Here is a 25,515-nt window from a genome sequence, read left to right on the forward strand (position 1 = left end):
TACGAATACGTTACAGTTTTTTTCATCTGTATATTTATGTTTTATTAGATCCCGGAGCTTTACCTTCTTTTGTGAATCCTTATATAGATGTTAGTGTTGGTGTCAGTCCAAAAATATTAGTAAATCCTTTCTCAATATCTACCCTAATAGGTAAATCTATTACAGCCAGACGGGTATACATAAACTACCTGGTCACAGTATCCCAGAAATTCACCTTAGTTGATCTCGTGGAGCTAGAGATGACTGATTTTGATGTCATTCTTGGTATAGATTTGCTCCACTCATGTTATGCCTCAGTTGACTATAGAAATTGATTCATTCATTTTTAGTTTCCCAATGAACCAATTATTGATTGGAGCGGTAGTATCTTAGTACTTAGGGGTCAGATTTTTTCATATCTTAGAGCAAGAAAGATGATATCTAAGAGATGTGTTTTTTGATAACTTCTCAGAATCCTATGATAACATATGATCTAGAGTTAGAAACATGAACCCAAAAGTTTAACAGTAGTAGAGTTGGAAAAGTGTTATTTGAATTTAGTAGATTTTTGTATCCATGGGGTTAGTTGTATGATGGTTAACCAGAAGGCTTGAAATAATGTATGTAAGAATTTATATTTATTGCTTCAAAATTAAGTATGATGATGTGGGTATGATTTAGAGATGTAATATTAGTAGGCTATGGAAGAAGTTAGTGTGGTTCATTAAAGGTTTGCGGATATCCATATTAAGTGTTAGAATCTAAGTTTGAATCTTTGAAGATTGAACTAATGGAAAGTTATGTTGAAATTCTTGATAGTGTGAACTTATAGTATGGTCATAATTATAAAGATTCTAAGTTAGTCAGTGTTTAAGTTGTTATGTAATGACTATTGGGCTATACAAAAGTTAAGAGTTGTATCTCAGAAGGGAGCATTGGCAACAAGTTTTGCACTTTCAAGTATAGTCTTTTAGGGTTAATTTATTACTGATGAGTATTTTCATATTCTGAACTTTAGAGTAAAGTGGTTGCAGTTCAATTTAGAATTTATCAAAAGAGTCCCACAGACTTAGAGTGATGGCTTATAGCTAAGGGGGAGATGATAGAATAAGTAACCAAGTCAGGCTCTCAGATTCCAGTAGTGATGCCAGTACGTTGTAGAATAGTATTTAGGGAGGATGATGACCAACCCATTCTTATTTTAGTATTTGTACTTTAGTTATCATGATATATACTCATGCCTTACATGTCAATTCCCTGATCATAGCTCAAATTTATGCACCTTCCATAGAATCATGTATGTTTTTAGTTCTTAGTATAAGGAGTTCCAGTTTGCTCAGCTATACGAATCATATTCTAAGAAATTTATGAATTCCAAACTCAAGTCATGCAGCTCATGAATCATGTACTCATGCTTTACAGTATGTTCAGTTCTAGTACTCATGCTAATCTCTTAATGAACAACGAAATTTAGATTATGTCATGTATATCCTCAGTTTTAATCTCTGTAGTAAATCTAGTTCATGGATACTCTATTTCTCAGGCCTCAGTTAAGCATCCAAGTTATGCATAGTATTTTTTCATGCTTCAGCTCCTCATGCTCTAACCTTTTATTGTCTTTCCTCATAAAATGGTAGTGGTGATGAATAGTTGTTTATATGGGAGAGAGTAAATGTTTCATGTTGGGGAAAGATTGTTGTATGCTTGTTTGATCTGAGGTTATAAGTGTGGAGTAAGATTAAGGCTAAGTTTTTGATATATGTCATGGCTAGTTGAAATTTTATGTGTGATTTCTTAAGAATAGCGCATGGAAGTTATTAATGATAGAAGTATTAAAGAGTATGGAAAAGATGCATTGACATGTGTTTACCTGGAAGTTTGTATATGGTTAAAATAATAGGCTTGAACGTCATGTTAGTGTATGTAAGTGGATGGGTGCATTGTGCGTTAGTGCATTCCCAGTGGATGGGTGCATTGTGCGTTAGTGTATTCCCAGTAAGAGGTTAAATTTAGTTGTTAAAGTGGTAAGAAGAATTATTCTTGATATAAGAAGTTGTGAAAATGCAGGGCGTATTGAATTCATGATTCCAACTAGTATTATAGTATTATGGGTGCACTTTGTAGATTCGGGTAGGCTTGAACATTATGACAAAATTCAATTCAGCTCAGACTTCAGTAGATAGAGTTATCAGTGCCCATGTGAACATTTTCAGTAGCCTCAAGTGAAGTATGGTATTTAAGCGAAATGTATAGTTGAGGGAGTATTTGAGGAGTATGTCTAAGCCTTAGAGTAGCAGTTACATTGTCTAAGGCATAACAATTCCAGTGTATGTTTCATAGGCTTATGTCCCATGTTACAGAGCTATAGCCTTATTAAGAGTCCTTACTCATATATCTTATTCAGATCATGCCCAAGTTCTTGGCTTCCTACTGTTATTATAACTTCTTAAAAAGAGTGTTGAAGAAATACTCCAGTTGAGTATAAGTTTTCAGTATAATTCAGTCCGTATAGCTAGTAATTTGGTTTTCACAGTTAGACAATAAGTTCCTATCGTTTTATCTTCCGATCTAGTCTTACTATCAAAAGTTTCACAAATATTGCCATTCCAAGAGATAGTTTTTTTTTGCATCTATGTAAATTGTGAATTCAGTTAAGTTCATGCATCATGATTCTGATTCAGATATTCGGTCATGATTCAGTTCATAAGTGCCTCGTGTATTATCTCAGTCTTTCTTTAGTATTTCATCCAAATTAGTATAAGTCGAGGGACGAATAATCCCAAAGAGGAGATGTTGTAATACCCCGAGTTTTCATGTCCTAAACCTCTTAACTTTTCTTCACAAAACAAGATCCAGCCTGAGCCAATGGTTACTAATAAGACGATTCTCATTTCTATCTCATCCTTATAGCCATTCTCGTGTCATTGCATGTATTCACGAAATTAGTTCAGTTCATGTATTATGTTTCAGGCTCAGTCATGCAATCATGTTTTTAGTTATGCATGTTTAGTATGTGATTTCAGTTTCCCTAATTTTTCTCATCTTAATCAGTCTTATTTGGGGACGAATGTTTCCAAGAGGGAGATATTGTAATACTCCGTATTATTCTTAGCTTAGTTCAGCTCCTAGTTGCATGCGTAAGAGGCTTAAAGCTTGAAAATTTCACTAATTGTTGGGGACTTTGTCATATTTTTGGCCTCTTAACTTTGATGATTTTTAAATTGGTATTCCTGACCCCGAGATAATTTTTTTGAGTTAATTCATGTTCAGGGGTGTAAGAAGCATGTCTCAGGGAAGTTTTAGATTTTTCGGACGAGGATTGGGTCGTGTTTGGATTTTGATTCCAGCTGATCACTAGGATAGCATTGTGTTGCAGTCCATATGGAGATGGAATCCTCATCGCATCACGGTGATCCATTAATCACGTTCCAGTTACGAATTTAATCTCATGAGGGGCAACTGTGTCTTTTTCCATTGAATTAATTCATAAAAATATGAATTAACACATCAGTTAGGGCATTATTTGCCCATGTTACCCAATTTTCTCTTAGAGCAAACGCTACTCTTTCCCCAAGATCGTTAAATTCCATTTCTCCCTCTCCAAGAAAACCAAGAATTCAAGCTTCCAAAATTCAAGAACATTCAAGAAAGCATTAAGATTGATGTTTCTTTTTCAAGCTTAAGGGTTTAAGGTATGTGTGATGTTCATCCATGGGCCCTTTTCACCCGTGGAGTCCAAGAATCCATTTTTATGTTTAAAATGATGAATTTTACATGTTTATGATGAATTATCTCCATGAATCTCTATTAAATTTTTATTTATGTATTGTGTTTACATGTGTTTTGATAGAATGAGCCTTTACACTTTTAAATGATGAAATTTTTATGTTAAATCCCTAACTCATGGTTTTAGTATTGTAATTATATTATTATCACATGATTTACCCATTCCCATGTTTAAGTTCATGGCTATCACATGTTTGATGAAATGCCTAATTGTTGGATTTTGAACAATGATCCCCTACTATGGTTTTAAAGTTTTTATATGTCTATATTGTTATTTCCATTCAATGCTGGAGAGTTATGAACACCCGATATTTAGCGTTTACATAATTTTAGTATCTTCAAAATGAATTCAGATATACCATGAGCATTATCATTCAGTCAGTTGTTATGATCAGTCATTTGTTCAGTTAAGCTTAGTTCAGTCCAGTAATCAGTGCCATTTAGTTGGGAGTAGGATTTATCACCAAGAGAATACATGGATGGTGGTTTCCCCATCAGTTAGGTAGAGTCGTTAGTAGTAGTCCCTATATTAAAAAACTACGTAGCTAGCATAAGATATAAGGAGTCACCCATCAGCTAGGCTTGACTTTCTCTTAGGGGTCACCCATCAGTTAGGCTTGACACCCTGGTCCTTTAGGACTTTAGTTTAGTGGATCCACACAACCATTGTTAGTACCCATGGCATGGTACTAGCATCATTCTAATTGGGGTTAGAGATTGGACCCCGATTAGCTCAGATTGGGGCATGTCGATTAGATGATACCTCCCATAGTCTCAGTACAGTATTCAGTATAGAATTCAGTTCAGGTTTGCTTGACCATAGCATACAAACTTCCAGTGATTCAATTATCAGATTTCAGTAATTCAATTTACATATTATTTCAGAAATATTATATGCGTGGTCTTGTATTCTCAGTATTTTAGTTTTCAGGAATGCATACTCATTTATCTCTTTCTATTCGGCTAGTCATTATTTCATACACAGTTAAACCTTGCATTATATCCTAACCTTATCCCGAGGACCTGTTATATTTATTCAGTTATTTTTGTATTTCTTTTTAGTTTGTCAGTTGGAGTTAGTTTGGGCCTGTCCTATCAACTCCTTAATTAGTTTAGAGGCTTTCAAACATTTAGACAGTCAGATACACAACTAGTCAATTTATCAATTATCTTATCAGTTTTTTCAGTATGTCTTCATACGCTTCAGATCTATGATTTAATCATTTTCAGTATTTAAAACCTTATGGAATTATCAATATTTTCCGCATATGTTGTTTATTCTCAGTTAACTCAGTGCTCACAGCAGGTACCAGCTCATGGGTTGGCTTATGGTCACTTATGACCATAAGCACCATTGTCGCGACTAGGGGGTAGACTTGGGTCGTACACCTACTCTATTAGACCTACATCTATACCCCTCTTTCCTTTTACTACTTGCAAAAAAAATAGCCATTTCTTTCAATTGATAAGCAGCCTAATCTGCACTCTTAACTGGAGTCACACCCATTATCTTAGTGACCTTTTGAATGTCTTTTAGGAACTCCAACAGATCCTCCTTAGCCTTAGAACCATGAAACTTGGGAGGATTCATCCACGTGAAATTCAAAAATTAGGTTGCTACTGTACCACTTATTGGGTTGATCGGTGCAATAACTTGTTGATTTAGGTACACACTCATGGCATGAGATAGTATCAAAAAGGCATACCTAAACTCATTATGAGACATTTTCGTTTAAAGGGTTTGCTGGAGCTGGCGATACTTATTGGTTCCCATTTCCATTCCTATTTCTCCTTTGTCAATTTTTTTAGGAGAAATGTTATTTAAATATATAGAGAAAGAGTTAGAAGGAGGTTAAATATAGTTCACACTCTATCATATGACACGAACATGAAAGAAGTGGAACTTTTCCTATAATGTTTCAAGCCTTTTATTCATAAGTGTGGCATGCTTCACACCCATGAATAAGACTCTATTCTATACGACTTTCAAGAGCCATAGGATACTTTAAACCTGATGCTCTGATACCAAGTTTGTCATGACCTGAGACAACCTTGAGTCGTAATAGGTGTTTAGAGTCACAATCGACCCTAAGATAATACATGACCTGGCAAAACAATAAGATATCAACACAACTAAGCAATACTAAGTGAAAACTAAAGTCTAATTCATCTAATAATAATTCATAAATACCAATACTGAGTTTATATGAAAAAATTTCTACATATATAAAAGAAAAATACTAGAGTCTAAAAAAAAGGCAGCCCGGTGCACTAAAGCTACCGCTATGTGCGGTGTCCGAGGAAGGGCCCCACTACTAATATAAGTTGATATACAAGCCTCCAACTAACTCTAACTACTTGAAATATAACAGAACATGAAATAAAATACTAAACTAGCCCCTGAATAATAAGGACTCACCAATTCCATTGTTGAGGTACTGCAAAATTGGGCTAACCACATTCTGGAAGATGAATGTCTGAACATATATTATGATACAATATAGCACAAAGAAGTATTCAGTCAGTGCTTTGAATGTACTGAGCATGTGAGGTATGTATTATTCTATATGCACTAAACTACTGATCATGAAAGGATAAGCTGATCATGAAGACTGAAGAATATTAATGATGCAATGACCAAGTAAATACAACATACAATAGGAAATAATATGTTAAATAATTCAATACTAAGTCATGCAATAACTGAGACTGAACTATGGGAGCTATTATTAATCGACACACCTCATTTGAACTAAATAGGGCCCAACTAGTAAAACCAATTGATGGGTGGTCGGTACCTTACCAAGGGTACAAACACTAGTTGGCATAGATACATTAATCTGATGTCTATAGGACAACGTGTCAACCCATTTTATAGTAAACCTATTGAAACCTACAGTGGCAATGTAGTTTTGGGCTTAGGGACTTTACTAAAGGTCTCAACCTAACTAACAAAAAATCCTTCATCTCTATGTCCTCTTGGTGCTAAGTGATACTCCTAACTGAATTTATGTTGAATGACTGGTAAGATTATAAGTAGTGAATTCGAGACTAAAATATAGACACTTTATTTTAAGTCATACCAAAACGTGCGACACTAAAAGAATAGTTGTTCAATTATCAATGCATGAGAACCTAGGTCATTGGGTTTTCAAAACCCGCCAATACAACTACTCATGACATTGTATAAAATATGAATAAGACACGAATTTCCATGAAAACTACCTCAAATTCATAATTGATAAACTTAGTGAGGCTTCACAATAATAACTAGATAATCACTATGAGTCTTCAAGGGAAACATGAATTCAAAGATTACTTTTGCTAAGAAATTGAAATAAATCAAACCTATAATTTTTATGAAACCTTATATTTGAAGAATAAGATTAATTTAGGAATTTTGAGTTCACTTAGGGTCCCAATGGGTGAAAGGAACCCATCGACCCCCCACATACCTGAATTTGGAATTCTTGAAAAGCATAATTTTTGGAGCCTTGGAGCTAGAGAATTGAAAACCCCCATTTATTATGTTCTTTAACTTTGGGAGAGAAGAGGATTTATGTTTTGATATGATTATATTGGTCCTCCTTTGGAAGACTCCTATGAGTTTTTTATCAGTTGTTAGGAGAGATTGCATAATCTTAGTTTGGATATCTCATGGTGTGGACTGCATTACATTTTAACTGATAAGGAAAGCCAAGTAGTGGTTAAGATCTTATTTTGACTGTTAACTAGCGAGTTCACCCCTATAACATAGATGAAATTATTGAGGGCTTCTTTGGAAAATATATGCCTCACAACATAAGGGAAAGTTCACAAATTAGTTTGATGACCTAAAGTAGGGTACCATAATAGCCCTTGTAGACAAAACTAGATTACATGCCCAATCTACACATGCTTTGATGAGTATACCTTGAGAGAAGGACCAAGTTAGGATATGTGTAATGGGGTTAACACTCTACTTTATTTGTCTATTAAGCAATTAATGACTATTTAGGTGGTGCCTTTCAGATAGTTGACCATGATAAGAGTATCAAAAACATCTATCATGGTGACTTTGGAGGCAACAATAAGAGAGTTCTATTACATAGTGAGTTTAGTGGTTCATCATCTCAGGGTAGAGACTTTCCAGGGAGGGGCCGTTGCTATCAGTTTCATAGGCATGTTCATACAACATTACAATTTTTGAATAATGGTTATTTTATGTACAACATTCAAGGTATCTAGAGTTTAGGATAGGTGTTTAGGGGTTCTTACTTTAGGTTTTAAAGTTACAATGGGAACTCAAGTTCATCCATTCCATTGTAATATTCTTTCCCGAGTAGAATCTGATATGATTGTGTTGGCTTAGGTCATCTTCCAAAGGATTTCCTTGGGAATATCTATGACCTCTCACCATAGGGTTCTTAGATATAAACTCATCAGACACTAACACCGCTGGCTAGAAGAGGTGCACATAGTTGTAGGATTTGCTCCCATATTTCTAGGGATGGAGCTCATGTAGTTGATAGAGGTGTTAATTTTGGTAATCATTTTAATAGAAGGTATGGATAATGTTATGCATTTCTTAATAAACATGAGGAACAAGCCTCTGATGTAGTTATTACAAGTATTGACCCAGTTATCCATTGGGCTACTTCAGTGTTATTTGATTCTCATTCTACTTTCTCCTATGTGTCTGTGTATTTTGCATTAGGTATTAACATAACGTGTAAATCTCTTATTTTGCTTATTTGTGTTAATACCCTAGTAGGTGATTCTATAGTGGCATATTTGGTATAGAAGTTATGTATTGGGAGTCTTTTGGGGTATGAACGGGTTTACTAGATCATTTTTGATATGGTAGACTTTAATGTGATTTTAGGTATGGATTAGTTTTCTTTATGTCATGTTGTCTTGGATTTTCATTTCAAGAAACTTACCTTAGTTATAAAGTAGGCCAAGGTTGGAGTGGAAGGGTATGCAGGGGCCCTATTCTAAAAAAGTGATTCTCTTCTTTAGGCTCTATGAATGGTTTAGAAGGGGTGTATGCCATACTTGGCTTATAGGCATGATACTAGACCTTCTTTATAGTCAATAAAAATGGTGAGAGTGTTTTATGATGTGTTTTCTATGGATATTTTATGTTTCCTCCGAGAGATACATTCTTTTGGCATTGACATAAAGCCAAGCACTAAGATCATTACGATTCCTCTTTATAAGATGGCTCCAACCGAGTTGAAGGACCAATTTAAGGATTCACTAAGTATGGTATTTGATATACCTAGTGTCTTACCTTGGGTGCTACTGTATTGTTTGTGAAGAAGAAGGAAGGGTTTCTACATATATGTATCAATTATCGATAGTTGAACTAGGTGACTATTAAGAAAAAGTATCCCCTTTCGCCTATAAATGATTTGCTTGATCAACTTTAGGGTGTTTTAATACTTCCAAATATTGACTTGAGTTTAGTATACCATCAGTTGAGGGTTAGGGCCTGGATATCCCTAAGAAAGATATTAAGACCAAATATATTCACTATGAGTTCATTATGATATCATTTGGATTGACCAATGCCTCAGTGATATTTATGGAGTTGAGGCCTTATCTTGATTCTTTAATGATTATTTTTATTGATTATATATTGGTGTATTCTAATATTGAGAAAGCATTTGAGAATTTTGATTCAGAGATGGAAAGATCAGAAGATGTACAGTAAATTCTCAAAGTGTGAGTTTTGACTTAGTTCTGTGGCATTCTTGAGGAATTTTATGACCAAGGATGGTATTATAGTCAGACCATCCAAGGTTGAGGTGGATTGAAATTTGTCAGTACCTAATTCCAAATAGTGATTTGGAGTTGTGTTAGGTTGGTCGGCTACTACAGATGGTTCATATAGTGTTTATCTAGTATTGTAACTTCTTTGACAAAATTGACTCAGAAGAATGTTGCCTTTTAACGATCTTTCTTTAAAAACAAATTAGGGACTTGGGGCCTTATTTTATTCAATAAAATCAAAATTCAAGTCAAAGACAAAAACAAGCAGTTTCACTTCCATACCAGATGTAAAAGTCTTGGAGTGACTCACATGACTTTGATTATTATTTATTGATGTTTTGTAGGGATGACTTGAGATCTATAACATTGATGCAAGATACTTTCCAAAAATCTTTCATGCACCTGGCTTGCACGTTATTGCTTAAAAGAGTTCCATTTATATTACATGCCTCAACCAAAATACAAATGATGATATTATTCAAGTTTTGGATTAGCTAACACAAAAGATGATATTATTCAAGTTTTGGATTAGCTAATATACCTTTTTGTTATTTTAGCTTATACCATATATCTGTCATTACATCTCTTCTGCTAAGTATGAGCCAAACCTTTTATACTAGCTATGCAAACTTTTAGTATCCCTTGATTGTAGTGTATAGCCTGAAAGGATTAGAAAGCAAACTAATTCTCTATTTACTTTAGATCAATGTAGGGGGTGATGAGAGATGCCTGGTTGTAAGAAATCAACCTCAACATTCCCATATTGATGTCCAACCATAATTGTCAAACACCAAATCAATCTTACTATATGCACTATTGCCACCTTAGTGTTTGTTGCACCAAGTGAAAAAAAAGACCCTTTTGATCTAAGTAGGGTTAGTTTGAATTATCTACCATATCTTGAAAACCTTGTACCTCATCTTGTGTGACTTGTTGGCCAGTCCTCTCTTTAGTAGACAAGACATTGTTAAATTCACTAGTTAGTAATCAAGGTATGAGCATTTGCTCCCACATTCTGTAGGTCCTACCATAAAAATCTTTATGGTATTGCTCATATTTTGCATACACGACTGTTACAAGGTACAAGTTGGCAAATGAGTTATCCACTTGACAATGAATGAACTGCTCATGTACCTATAAAACTCTTACATTGAGATGTTTCTTCTTAATCAACCAAAGTATGTCACTCTCCCCATGTGAATAATTACAACAATGGTTCCAGTCTATAGCAAATTTCATAAGAATTATACTAGTCTTTCTTTTTATTATTCTAGTCTCTAAACACCCAAAACACTCTATATTATTCTTTTTAAGAAAAATCATCAACTCTTTCAATTTAAAAGGATAATTGAGCATATTTATATTCGAAATACAAGAAATCATGGATGGTGGAATTGGTAGTAAATTCTAGGCTCTTTCACACCTAAATTTCCTATCAAGAGATATGTAATTAGCCCAAATTTATTGCCTACAATCACACTGTAGCATACTTAGCTTGCATTAGATGAGTAATTTTTATCAACAAGTTACTTGCTTTGGTCAGGTTGTTGTGGAGGTTTTTTCTCACGCTCAACAACTCCTTCAAATGAGTTTCTAGTTCTAGGTCTAGCTTTTTATTTCTAAACAATTCTGCATCTTTTTTACCTATCCTTTTTCTCTTAGGTGGTTCTTTCAATTCATCCCCCTTTTTAACCTATTGCTTCTTCATCCAACATTTAGTAGTATTATGCCTAAGTTAAATACATTATTTCAAATGTTTGCTTCCCAATCATAGACTACATCCTGTTGAATGGTAGCATAAGAAGTATCAATGGTGATAGTGTCATGGATAAGGTTTGATATGTTCGCCTAAACAATAATCTACACATAGAAGATTACGTACATGTATATTGTATACTTATTAGTGTATAGTAGATTGCCTATGGCACTGGCCACTTTACTCAACGCATCAACAGACTAGTACCTAATTGGTAATCCAAGAAAACACCCATAATGGAATCACAGTTATGCATTCTATATCAAATAAGAAGTCCACCTCCCAGTTCTTCAAAATAAATGGCTTGTTTTGGTATGTGTAAGGTCCTTTCTATAGGACCTTATCTCTGTCTTTAAAAGGTTCTTTCTATAGGACCTTATCTCTGTCTTTAACAAAGTCAAATCTAATTACATAGTAGCCATCCAAGTGATAGAGGATTTGTGGTTTCATCACAAAGTTCCACAAAGCAATCACAAAATATCTATTGATTTCTCATAGGGTGTATCACCTAACACATAACCTACGAGCATGATGTCACCTAAAAGTATACCTATATAGATGTATCAAGCATTCGATGACAAAATATAGTAAGCCAACTAGGTTGGGGTCAAATCCACAGGGAATAAGGTAGAACTATCTCTCAAACTTGTTAAAACAATTGGGCAGTGCAGAAAAGTAAATAGGGGGGGGGGATTTGTTTTGAATAGTATCAAGTAAAAAAACTCAAGTGCTTTTGGTTGTAAATAATTTGAAATAAACACTAGGAATGTGTTTCACCTGGCTTCCTAACTCTATAGGTTTATCTTACTCCGTTGAACTTAACCCAATATCTTGCATGAAGAATCTGATTAGTTATGTATCACTAACCGTCTTGTGAATGCTTTTAGTAAATTTCACTCTTTAGATTATGAGTCTCAGAGTGTCGTCTTACTAACCCTTATCCTATATCCCAAATTAACTATTACCTTTTGAGTCCTTAGTTAATTAGATGGGATGGCAAAATTATAAGATGAAGGTGAATCTCAAATTACTATCGTGATCTTCTTTTCCTAATCTCTACCTCTGTTTTGAAGTAAGTAGTGAATACATGCGTGTTCTTAACATTTTCAACCACAAAGACATCTATTAAACTTAAGATGATCATAATACATGAAAGAATATTAGTTGGGAACAACGCTGCACTTCCCCTACTTTGTTATTTAGCCAGGGTTCCCACAACCTAGCTAAGGGATTTAGCCACTCATATTTGTAAAACAATCCATGGAATCCATAGTTGAAAGTATAGAATCAATCTCACAATAGTATATGAATAAAACCCAAAGTTTCAAATCAATAAATCAACCAAAAACTAAGAACACAAGAATCCCATGATTAAAAGCTAATCTCAGAATTAAAAATATATGTTTGTAAATAGTATGAGTGCGTAAACTAACTAAAAAATGTCAAAAGAGTATTTATAGATTACATGGAAACCATAGGAAACCTTTCCAAAATAAAAGAGTAAAACTGGAGTCGGTGGACACCTACGAAGCCACTTATGGGCCGTAGGTGGCACCTACAGGCTGTAGGTGGCACTTACGGGCTGTAGGTGGCCTACATAGGATCCATACTTCCAAAAATCCTACAGGACTCTCTAAACTTCATTTGACACCTATAGGCCGTAGGTGCCCATCATAGGTAGCAGGGCCAAAAATTCTAACTTCTGAATCTCATCATCCTTACACTTGTTCTAGCACCTACGCCACGTACGCAGTACCTACAGGTCGTAGGTTCCCATATAGGTGGTCAAAAACTAAATTTTTTTACTTATTTTATCCAGTTCAGCTTCAAGAACCTGGTTTCCTGCAAAACACAACATAAAACACATCATATCTAACAAAATGGCCTAAGTAACTATATATTTTTATAGTTTTAAGCATCAAAAGTTCTATGAAATCATACCAAAACAACATCCGCAACTTAGAACATTTGCATATCTTCAGGAAATAAAACACAACTAAACAACAAAATGACGCTTAACTAGGACAAACCTAAGACACCTATGATAGTCAATCATCAAATTCAAGCTCAAGAACATTACCTCCACCTATTTTAGCTTTTCCAAACCAACTGCATGTATCTATGAAGCATAACATTGTGACACAAAGGAAATAAGCTATGGCATTGCATTAGCAATAAACAATCTTGCATATATAGAAGGTATACTACCCGAACAAATAAGTAGCTAGTAATACAATCAATGTTCCCTTACAACAAAAAAGTCCCAATCACTCGTATGAAATCATGCATGTGCCCTCACAGCAAAGAAGTCCCAATCACTCGTATGAAATCATGCATGTTAATTCAAGTACGACTATGAGACACTCACACTTACAAAGAAGTTCCAATAATATGCATAGAATACCATGGGCTTGCCTTTATTTTCTTTACCTTAGCTTTTAAACAATCAGGTTAGGATCACTATAGGACTTTACTCAGCTTGTAATGTAGGCTTAGAGGCTAGTACGATACATATGGGAATATAGTGACTAAGCCTCCTTAGTACCACACTTACATTAGGGATCTATTAATCAACCAATTTCTCCCCTTATATCTCTCTTTTTGTTCTTTTACAACTCATTCAAGTTGGGTGTGGTTTCTTTTATTCTTTTTTTTCCTTATTTAATTTTTTCTTTTCTTTTCTTTTTGTTTTTTCTCTTTTTTTCTACCACACCCAACCCTACTTTCTTTTTCTTTTATTTACCCTTCTTCATACCCACTTCACATTATGCACCCTTATGATAGCAACCCTCAACTTAGACAATTTGCCTTAGTTGAGATACACAATGTCCAAGGAAGACCAAGGACAAAATAGATTCATTGTAACAAAAATTATGTCACGACCCAAACCGCGGCCCTGGCCGTGACGAGTATTCTGAACCATGAGGCCCGAAACACCTCTATCTGTCTGGTAATCATGCACACAATTAATATGATAAAAGAAATGCGGAAGATACACAATATAACGGAAACATGGTCAAGAATCATGCGAAAGCAATAATGGGGAATAATGTCCCACAATCTCAACATAACATCTCTATAACGTCCACGAAATCTCTACTACATGACTAAAACATATGTCTATCTGAAAACTGGGACAAGGCCCCCAGTAGACCCAAAACTAATAAATGATAAATTAAATTGCAGACATCAAGCCTTCTAAAATATAGAAGGCTCACCACTTGATTCTGTGATCTGTAGGAAGGAATCTATTGGTTGTCTGAACCCCTAGACTATGCCTCCAAACCTGAGAGGAGTGGGGATCAATACAAAAATACTGGTACGCAGAGAAATCTAAACAAAATATAATATTTTTACACAATATAGGTGAGAGCCATTATAAAGCAGTTTCATATCAAATTATTTGAAAACACATGGGCATAATCTAATAGTTTTTAATACCAATGTGATGCAATTGAGCTAGGTGGAATACCCTACAATTGTAATTCCATGGCTATGTGGAATCCACCTCTGGTGCTCGGCGGCCAAGCCTCCAATCCAAGTAGCCACTAGGATTTGGAGCCGGTATACCCCCCAGTGAGTACACCACAGGAAACCCCCGTGTGAGATGTTTCATTATTTTATTATTCTCCCATGTAGCATATAATATCATATGACCCGCATCAACAACTACAATTTCCAGTGATGAGTCCTTTCACTCAAACGCCTTCTTCGGGCATCCACTTTTCTCATGAAAATCAATGCATTCAAACTTTGTTCAAATCAATCACATGTCATACTCTATAGGGTATCGTCATACCCGACTTGAAAGTCATCAGTATCATATCATTCTCTTCATTCAATCATCATATGCAACATATTTCAACATGAATAAAACAATCCTCTCTTTGAAAGTAAAAAATCATATCCAAATCATGACATTTTAAAGACATTTCATGACATGCATTTTAAGATGATTTCAAGCGATTCATATCATGTGACAACTTAAAATAATATCATATCAAGAGAGGGGTTCCGTGTAAATCATGCTCTCAATTTATCATCATTATGAAACACATGCATATCCATATATAATATATCAAATCACATTGGAATTAGGCCTAAAGACCAAATCAATATCATAAAGATGTTGAAAATATGTTTATATTCATAATTTCAAAAACCCCATTTTTAAAACATAAATTTTTAAGCCCATGAGATTTTTGAGATAACCCCACGTACCTCTATATGTGAAGATTTTAGGTACTTCTTGAAGCCTATGTTCTGGGGATTTCAACTATGCAATTAGTTTCTAAAACCCCTGGTTGAATCTTGAGTTGCTTGGGTTTTTATTTTGAAACCCTAAGGAGAATCCTTAAGCACTTTTGATGAATGAAGGTGTATTTTAGGGTCTTTGGAACTGAATTTTGTGTTTAGGGCTAAGGATGGAAAAGGACCAGTTTGTCCCAAAAAAGGAGTATTTAAGTCACTTGAAACCTTTAAATAGGTGCCGCCTATGCTATCCATAGGCGCCGCCTATCCTATCGCCTATGTTTACATAGGCGCCGCCTATGCTATTGCCTATGTTTTTCAGGGGCCATGTGAGATTGGTTACGCGATGCATACTACTTTGAAAGGCCATAACTTCTTACTCGGGTGCCGGATTTTAGCAAAATTGGTATCGTTGGAAAGTTAACTCGAAGAACTATTATTTGACACATAGTAGCCTCTCTAATTTGATATATACAAAGAGTTATGATTGATGGAAGCTGACACAAACTACAACGTCCACTAAAACTTAATCGATCAAAATAGTTTCAACTCGTCCTTGAGTTGAAGGACCTCTATGGTCTAAATTCAATCTTGAATGGATTCACATACTACGAAAATAATTAATATGCCATATTGGCATAGGATTTATGGCTTCAGGATTATCAGCGCATCGAAATCATGGTCTATATTGTAGCCCAAAATGCAGGGCATTACATTATCACCCCCTTGGGATTATTCATCTTCAAATGATGGATAGAATGTCAAAGTCTTAAGGGTATGGAATAAAGAGGACATGATATGTTCTCTAAGAAAGAATACGCTGATCAGAAACATGACTATAAGATTGGAACTACTGATGTTTTAAATGCTTATGCCAGACATGCATATCCGAGGCAAGGAATACACAACTGAAGCGACTCATAGGCTGAATTCTCATAATAAATCATACATATCTGATGTATGAATTTGTTACTGAGTTATTCTCATGAACACGGAGCTGAATACACCGATAAGATGAACTTTTCTATTGAACATGCATTTCTAATGCATGCATATCTGACTAAACTGACATATGACGTATGACGTATGACGTATGACTGAATACGTAATGATAACTGGTGCAAAGCTTGTAATAAGAATCTATGCATGCAGTTGAATGAGGTATCTCCTCCTTGGGACCCTCTGTCCCTCTATGAATGCTCAATTCACTAAGATACTCAGAAAACTGAGGTGATGCACAAGGCACCTATGAATTGAATCATAACTGAACATCTGGAATCTGAATTTAATGCATGATGCATGAACTAGGCTATACTCATAACTACTGGTATACTCTATCTTGGAATAGTAGCATGTCTAAGATTTCGAGTAGCATGAATAAGTGCAAAGACGAGAAAACAAGTCATGCGAATCTGACTACTAAACTGACTTAGTGGCCATACAGACTGAATTATACCACACCCTCATCCTTAACTAGAGTATCTCTTCAGCACAATTCTTTAAAGAAATTCTAGAGGTAATAGGGAGCCATGAATCTTGGGTATGGATTACACAAGACATCCAACTGAGGAAATCAGAACGTTGACACTACTCTACAGTCTGGAATATAGACATATAACTCCTAAATTAGGATAGAATTTTTAGACCTTTGGCAATACAACTTCTTACTTTTAGGCTTAGCGCACTTCCCAAATATCCCTTAACTATACTATTCCCTATAAATATCATATTCATTCAACTTAGCTTAAAATTCTCATATGAGCATTACAAATCTTTCTACTAATGTTGGAAATAACTTAATCCCTTCACCGCGATCAAGCCTAACTCTAAGTCACAAAAAAAATACAACATGCCAGACCACGTTATTATTCTAAACCATTTGATGCAATCTTCTATATCTCCTTTAAAGATCACATCCTAAGTATAACATGGCTTACCACTTCAATGACTACTTTGAACTCTTAATATGAAGTCGTTAATGCATATTGCGACCTTCCACTACAATCCTAAAACGTCATTCAATCCTAATTTATAACCATATGTTAACTCCAAGGCAATCACCCATAAAGACATACTTCACATAGTTTCTAAACTATTATCAATATAACTCCCACGCGCTATCCTAAAAACATACACACACCAACTTCTCCACTAACCAGCACATGTATCAAAGACTTGCCCCTAAATCTTACTTCATCTTTATGGCCTTATCTAAACAAGCATACTATGATCTTCCATCAACAAGAACATTTACATCATCACCACTATCATTGCATAGGAAGGGACACTAAAAGGTTAAAACATAAGACCCTCAAGCATAAAAAGATCTTTATACGGGACTGAGCATACTATAAAGAGTGAGTACATGCGTCAAGAGTTACATGACCTCAACTAGAGTTCATAACATAAAGAATGCGATTCTGACTACTTGAATTAACTAGAACTCATTATCTTAGAATTGGAAGAGTATGTGACTCTCTATCATATACCAGAATCATGAACTATGATCACAAAACAGAATCATAAGGCATGAGTAAGCATCCGGATAACTAAAAAAAATACTGAGGTAAGAATGGGTTGAGATCCACCCTCACTTTCTGATATTCTAAATCATACTGCATCACTACTAGAATCTGAGAGCCTTACTTGGTCATTCATTCTATCATTTCCCCCTCAGCTTTATGTTATCATCTAGCGTTTGGGAGATCCTTTACCAGATTCTAACTGAACTACACTTACTGCACTCTAGGGTCTGAAAAAAATAACAATGCATACATATCATAGAACTTAACCCGAATCACTACCTTCTGGGATACATTAGTTTACACACTTATTTCTATCGGTTCAACCTTCAAAACTCAAACTTAGATTCTAACACTTAACATGGATATCACCGAGCCTTTGATGAACCATACCACTTCCGTCCTAGCATACCAATAATGCTTCTCCAAACTTATATCTCTCTACCATGAGAATCGAGATCACAGTAAAAGGTTCAACACTATCAATCAAGGCACAAGCCACATTAATTGGTTGACCAACACTATCTCGACCTTGAACTACGAAAGCGTTATAAATATTTGGCATCTTGCTCGGGGGAAAGGCTACATCTAGTACCGGACCGATGATTTGGACGAAACGCCCCAGGTTTTTTTTTTCAAGCGTGGAAACCCCAGAACCAGAAGTAGTAGGATTGATTCTCATAATAATAAAATAAAAATAAATAAATATGTCGAAATGTTTTTTCAAAAATTATCGAATTCAAAGTAAATGTCCGCTAGCACATCAATCGGTTTATTCAATAAAATGGGAATTAGCACTCGATTTTGTTGGCACCATGCAACTAAACCAATTCAATTGTTTACTTATTCAATAATATTGAGTTAATTTGCAAGCTCACCCAACCTATTTTAATTTAAAAATCTCAAGTGGATGAATCAGAATCTTGAGAAAGTCTTTCATTTGTCTATCATTATAGACAATCCCATCCATATTATCTATTCTATGGAATTCGAACCTGAACGTTATTTTATATTTCTATTACGATTCACTATTTGGATCTAATGGGCTCCTCTTCTTATTTTTCTTATTTATTTTTTAGTTAAATTTCAGCATATTGATTTATGCCGAGCCTATTCTTTTCTTTGCATTTTTCTTTCTTTTTTATACCTTTCATAGCGGAATTTCATATATTTTCACATTTAGGATTTACATATACAACATATACCACTGTCAAGGGGGAAGTTCTTATTATTTAGGTTAGTTAGGTATTTCCATTTAAAAAAAAAAGGTAAAAAATAAAAATTGGATTGCGCTATATATATGAAAGAGTATACAATAATGATGTATTTGGCAAATCAAATACCATGGTCTAATAATCAACCATTCTGATTAATTGATAATATTAGTATTAGTTGGAAATTTTCTGAAAGATTCCTGTGAAAAGGTTCATTAACGCGTAATTCGTGTCGAGTAGACCTTGTTGTTGTGAGAATTCTTAATTCATGAGTTGTAGGAAGGGATTTATGTCACCACAAACAGAGACTAAAGCAAGTGTTGGATTCAAAGCTGGTGTTAAAAAGTACAAGTTGACTTATTATACTCCTGAGTACCAAACCAAGGATACTGATATATTGGCAGCATTCCGAGTAACTCCTCAACCTGGAGTTCCACCTGAAGAAGCAGGGGCTGCGGTAGCTGTCGAATCTTCTACTGGTACATGGAAAACTGTATGGACCGATGGACTTACCAGTCTTGATCGTTACAAAGGGCGATGCTACCGCATCGAGCGTGTTCTTGGAGAAAAAGATCAATATATTGCTTATGTAGCTTACCCTTTAGACCTTTTTGAAGAAGGTTCCGTTACCAACATGTTTACTTCCATTGTAGGTAATGTATTTGGGTTCAAAGCCCTGCGCGCTCTACGTTTGGAAGATCTGCGAGTCCCTACTACTTATATTAAAACTTTCCAAGGTCCGCCTCATGGGATCCAAGTTGAAAGAGATAAATTGAACAAGTACGGTCGTCCCCTGTTGGGATGTACTATTAAACCTAAATTGGGGTTATCTGCTAAAAACTATGGTAGAGCTGTTTATGAATGTCTTCACGGCGGACTTGATTTTACCAAAGATGATGAGAACGTGAACTCACAACCATTTATGCTTTGGAGAGATTGTTTCTTATTTTGTACCGAAGCAATTTTTAAAGCATAGATTGAAACAAGTGAAATCAAAGGGCATTACTTGAATGCTACTGCAGGTAAATGCGAAGAAATGATGAAAAGAGCTGTATTTGCTAGAGAATTGGGCGTTCCGATCGTAATGCATGACTACTTAATGGGGGGATTCACCGCAAATACTAGCTTGGCTCATTATTGCCGAGATAATGGTCTACTTCTTCACATCCATCGTGCAATGCATGCGGTTATTGATAGACAGAAGAATCATGGTATGCACTTCTGGGTATTAGCAAAAGCGTTACGTATGTCTGGTGGAGATCATATTCACGCTGGTACCGTAGTAGTTAAACTTGAAGGTGAAAGAGACATAACTTAGGGCTTTGTTGATTTATTGCGTGATGATTTTATTGAACAAGATCGAACTCGCGGTACTTATTTCACTCAAGATTGGGTCTCTTTACCAGGTGTTCTACCTGTGGATTCAGGAGGTATTCATGTTTGGCATATGCCTGCTCTGACCGAGATCTTTGGGGATGATTCTGTACTACAGTTTGGTGGAGGAACTTTAGGACATCCTTGGGGTAATATGCCAGGGGCCGTAGCTAATCGAGTAGCTCTAGAAGCATGTGTAAAAGCTCGTAATGAAGGACGCGATCTTGCTCGGGAAGGTAATGAGATTATTCACGAGGCTTCCAAATGGAGCTCGGAACTAGCTGCTTCTTGTAAGGTATGGAAAGAGATCGTATTTAATTTTGCAGTAGTGGACGTTTTGGATAAGTAAAAATAGTAGACATTAGCAGATAAATTAGCAGGAAATAACAAAGAATAAGGAGAAAGAACTCAAGTAATTATCCTTCATTCTCTTAATTGAATTGCAATTAAACTCGGCCCAATCTTTTACTAAAAGGATTGAGCCGAATACAACTATTTTGACTAAGTATATACTTACCTAGATATAAAAGATTTGAAATACAAAATCTAGAAAACTAAATAAAAATCTAAGACTCAAATCTTTCTATTGTTGTCTTGGATCCACAATAAATCCTACGGATTCTTAGGATTGGTATATTTTTTTCTATCCTGTAGTTTGTAGTTTCCCTGAATCAAGCCAAGTAGCACAACTCTTTCTACCCATCCTGTATATTGTCCCCTTTGTTCCGTTCCGTGTTGAAATGGAAGCTTAATTTATTACTTATTATTTTATTAGATTTTAGATTAGTTAGTGATTAGATATTAGTATTAGACGAGATTTTAAGAAAATATTTTTGATTTCTTTATAGGAGTATAGGAGAGGACAAATCTCTTTTTTTCGATGCGAATTTGACACGACATAGGAGAAGCCACCCCTTATAAAAAATTATATTATTATATTTATATTATTTTTAATAATAAAATAATAAAAGTGGGTTCCGACATATTAATATATAGTGAAGTGTTCCCCCAGATTCAGAACTTTTTTCCAATACTCACTAATAATCCTACTAATAATCCTAGTGATTAGATTTCTATGCTTAGTCTGATAGGAAATAAGATATTCAAATAAATAATTTTATAGCAAATGACTATTCATCTATTGTATTTTCATGCAAATAGGGGGCAAGAAAACTCTATGGAAAGATGGTGGTTTAATTCGATGTTGTTTAAGAAGGAGTTCGAACGCAGGTGTGGGCTAAATAAATCAATGGGCAGTCTCGGTCCTATTGAAAATACCAGTGAAGATCCAAATCGAAAAGTGAAAAACATTCCTAGTTGTAGTAATGTTGATTATTTATTCGGCGTTAAAGACATTCGGAATTTTATCTCTGATGACACTTTTGTAGTTAGTGATAGGAATGGAGACAGTTATTCCATCTATTTTGATATTGAAAATCAGATTTTTGAGATTGACAACGATCATTCTTTTCTGAGTGAACTAGAAAGTTCTTTTTATAGTTATCGAAACTCGAGTTATCTGAATAATGGATTTAGGGGAGAAGATCCCTACTATAATTCTTACATGTATGATACTCAATATAGTTGGAATAATCACATTAATAGTTGCATTGATAATTATCTTCAGTCTCAAATCTGTATAGATACTTCCATTATAAGTGGTAGTGAGAATTACAGTGACAGTTGCATTTATAGGGCCGTTTGTGGTGGTGAAAGTAAAAATAGTAGTGAAAATGAGGGTTCCAGTATACAAACTCGCACAAAGGGAAGTGATTTAACTATAAGAGAAAGTTTTAATGGCAGTGATTTAACTATTGACAGTGATTTAACTATTGGCAGTGATTTAACTATAAGAGAAAGTTCTAATGATCTCGAGGTAACTCAAAAATACAGGCATTTGTGGGTTCAATGAGAGAATTGTTATGGATTAAATTATAAGAAATTTTTTAAATCAAACATGAATATTTGTGAACAATGTGGATATCATTTGAAAATGAGTAGTTCGGATAGAATTGAACTTTTGTTCTATCCAGGTACTTGGGATCCTATGGATGAAGACATGGTCTCTCTGGATCCCATTGAATTTCATTCGGAAGAGGAGCCTTATAAAGATCATATTGATTCTTATCAAAGAAAGACAGGATTAACCGAGGCTGTTCAAACAGGCATAGGCCAAATAAATGGCATTCCCGTATCAATTGGGGTTATAGATTTTTAGTTTATGGGGGGTAGTATGGGATCCGTAGTCGGAGAGAAAATCACCCGTTTGATTGAACACGCTGCCAATCAAATTTTACCTCTTATTATAGTGTGTGCTTCTGGGGGGGCGCGCATGCAGGAAGGAAGTTTGAGCTTGATGCAAATGGCTAAAATATTGTCTGCTTTATATGATTATCAATTAAATAAAAAATTATTTTATGTATCAATCCTTACATCTCCGACAACTGGTGGAGTGACAGCTAGTTTTGGTATGTTGGGGGATATCATTATTGCCGAACCCAATGCCTACATTGCATTTGCAGGTAAAAGAGTAATTGAACAAACATTGAATAAAACAGTACCCGAAGGTTCACAAGTAGCTGAATACTTATTCCAGAAGGGTTTATTCGACCTAATTGTACCACGTAATCTTTTAAAAAGCGTTCTGAGTGAGTTATTTAAGCTCCACGCCTTTTTTCCTTTGAATCAAAAGTCAAGCAAAATCAAGTAGAGCACTAAGGCCATTATTTTATTTTATTTGTGTTTGTAGCAAAAAAGTAGTTAGTTTATTGGAATCAAAGTAAATAAGATAAAGTAAATAAGATAATAATGGCCCTTTCTTTGGTGATAGAAGATCTAATTGTAGAAAGAATCAAAACTAAAGTTGAGGATAACTCTTTTTTGACCTATATTCCTGATTACGAATCAAGAAGCCTTTATCACCAAGAGTGAGTTCTTCCTTTCGTGAAATTAGGAAAATAAAACGAATTTCTTCTTGTCTTAGGTATATAATTTGAAATTAAAATATAGATAATAGAGTTTTGTATCTTTCTCTATCTCCCTAAAAACCATTTTAGCTAAAAATTCATGTTGGGTCGGATTCGAACGAATCTTTCGATAATCTCTTTATCTATTTTTAGAAAATTAGAAGACAAGAACAAAAGACAAAGAAATGAATAATAAAGTTTATTATGATACATATCTTTCTCATGTAAGAGATGAATAAGTCCATTTATTTAGTTCTACATTCTTTGCACTTATTCTTATTATACGTACTCAGTTAGATTTAGATATATAGATACTTAGATCTATACTAAGAATTTCAAATTCTTTAAATTCTATTAATAATAAATATTATCTAATTAGAATTCAAATTCTTAATTTAATTATAATTATTTAATTATTACAAGATATCTTTATTTATATAATAACATAATAACAGATACAATATAGTAAATCGAGGTACCCCTTCTATGACAAATTTGAACCTTCCATCTATTTTTGTGCCGTTAGTAGGCCTAGTCTTTCCGGCAATTGCAATGGCTTCTTTATTTATTTATGTTCAAAAAAACAAGATTGTTTAGATACGCTGGGACCCAATCTCATCTATTTTTTTTGAAAACATGGACTTATATCATAACACGAATATCTATTTATTGGAATAGAGTATAACATGTGATTTCTACCGAACATAAAGGAAAAAACTCTTATGCCTGCAGAAACATGATATACGGATATATCCATTCTAGTAATTTTCAAATAGATCAGGATCACTGGGTGGCTGAAATGTAGTCGGTTAATCTCTATGTATATTGATATGTATAGTGGGATCGTATTAAATAAAGAGTATGTTATTATTTTAGATTTAACCAATTTGATGAATTACTCCTAAAGATTGACATCAAACTAGTGCTAGTTCACCTCAAACTAGTGCTAGTTGATGAGAGTTACTTCGGAAACAAAAAAGTAAAGTCAAATTTCTATGGGGTATTATCTCAATTCTAATAAAATGCAATCGGGTAAAGTATGACTTGATGATCAGAACATATGTGGATAGAACTTATAATGGGGTCTCAAAAAATAAGTAATTTCTGCTGGGCCTTTATCCTTTTTTTAGGTTCATTAGGCTTCTTATTAGTTGGAACTTCCAGTTATCTTGGTAGAAATTTGATATCTTTTTTTCCGCCTCAGCAAATCATTTTTTTTTCACAAGGAATCATGATGTCTTTCTATGGAATTGCGGTCTCTTTATTAGCTTTTATTTATGGTGCACAATTTCCTGGAATGTAGGAAGTGGTTATGATCGATTTGATATAAAGAAAGGAATAGTCTGTATTTTTCGTTGGGGATTTCCGAGAAAAAATCGTCGCATATTCCTCCGATTCCTTATAAAAGATATTCAGTCCGTTAGAATAGAAGTTAAAGAGGGTATTTATGCTCGTCGTGTTCTTTATATGGACATCCGAGGCCAGGGGTCCATTCCCTTAACCCGTACTGATGAGAATTTGTCTCCACGAGAAATTGAACAAAAGGCTACTGAATTAGCCTACTTCTTGCGTGTACCAATTGAAGTATTTTGAGAAATTGAGAATCAGAATGTTCATTCAATTAAACAAAACGTATATGAAAGAACCATAAAATGAAACTCTTTTTATGGTCTTTATGCGTATGTAAACCCACGCAATTCAATAACAAATAACAAATCGAAATAATAGATTCATCTCAGATGGCAAACCATTTCGAAATCAAGAAATTTTTTTTAGTTCAATATTTGTTGGAATTGACACTTTAGATCCAGATAGATCATATCTTGTAAATTAGAAATTCTTTCTTTTGTATTCTTTAATGATCAACAATTGGATTTCTTAATTAAATAATGAGAACTAGCCAATTTATC

General features: G+C 34.6%; 1 protein-coding gene and 2 pseudogenes across 1 annotated transcript; all 3 read left to right on the top strand.

Moving 5' to 3' along the window:
* Nucleotides 1-1,786: 1,786 nt before the first annotated feature.
* LOC124889679 lies at nt 1,787-20,988 on the top strand (annotated as a pseudogene).
* A 166-nt stretch (nt 20,989-21,154) lies between these two features.
* Nucleotides 21,155-23,762, top strand: LOC124889398 (acetyl-coenzyme A carboxylase carboxyl transferase subunit beta, chloroplastic-like). Its single transcript, XM_047401062.1, has one exon. The coding sequence runs from the start codon at nt 21,766-21,768 to the stop codon at nt 22,549-22,551; it is 786 nt and encodes a 261-aa protein (XP_047257018.1). The 5' UTR covers nt 21,155-21,765; the 3' UTR covers nt 22,552-23,762.
* An 882-nt stretch (nt 23,763-24,644) lies between these two features.
* LOC124889399 lies at nt 24,645-25,496 on the top strand (annotated as a pseudogene).
* Nucleotides 25,497-25,515: the final 19 nt, after the last annotated feature.

Source organism: Capsicum annuum, chromosome 12 (genome assembly GCF_002878395.1).
Source record: "Capsicum annuum cultivar UCD-10X-F1 chromosome 12, UCD10Xv1.1, whole genome shotgun sequence".
Lineage (NCBI taxonomy): Eukaryota > Viridiplantae > Streptophyta > Magnoliopsida > Solanales > Solanaceae > Capsicum > Capsicum annuum.

Coding starts and splice junctions, on each gene's coding strand:
- LOC124889398 (XM_047401062.1), top strand. CDS start 21,766: ATGACTATTCATCTATTGTATTTTCATGCAAATAGGGGGCAAGAAAAC.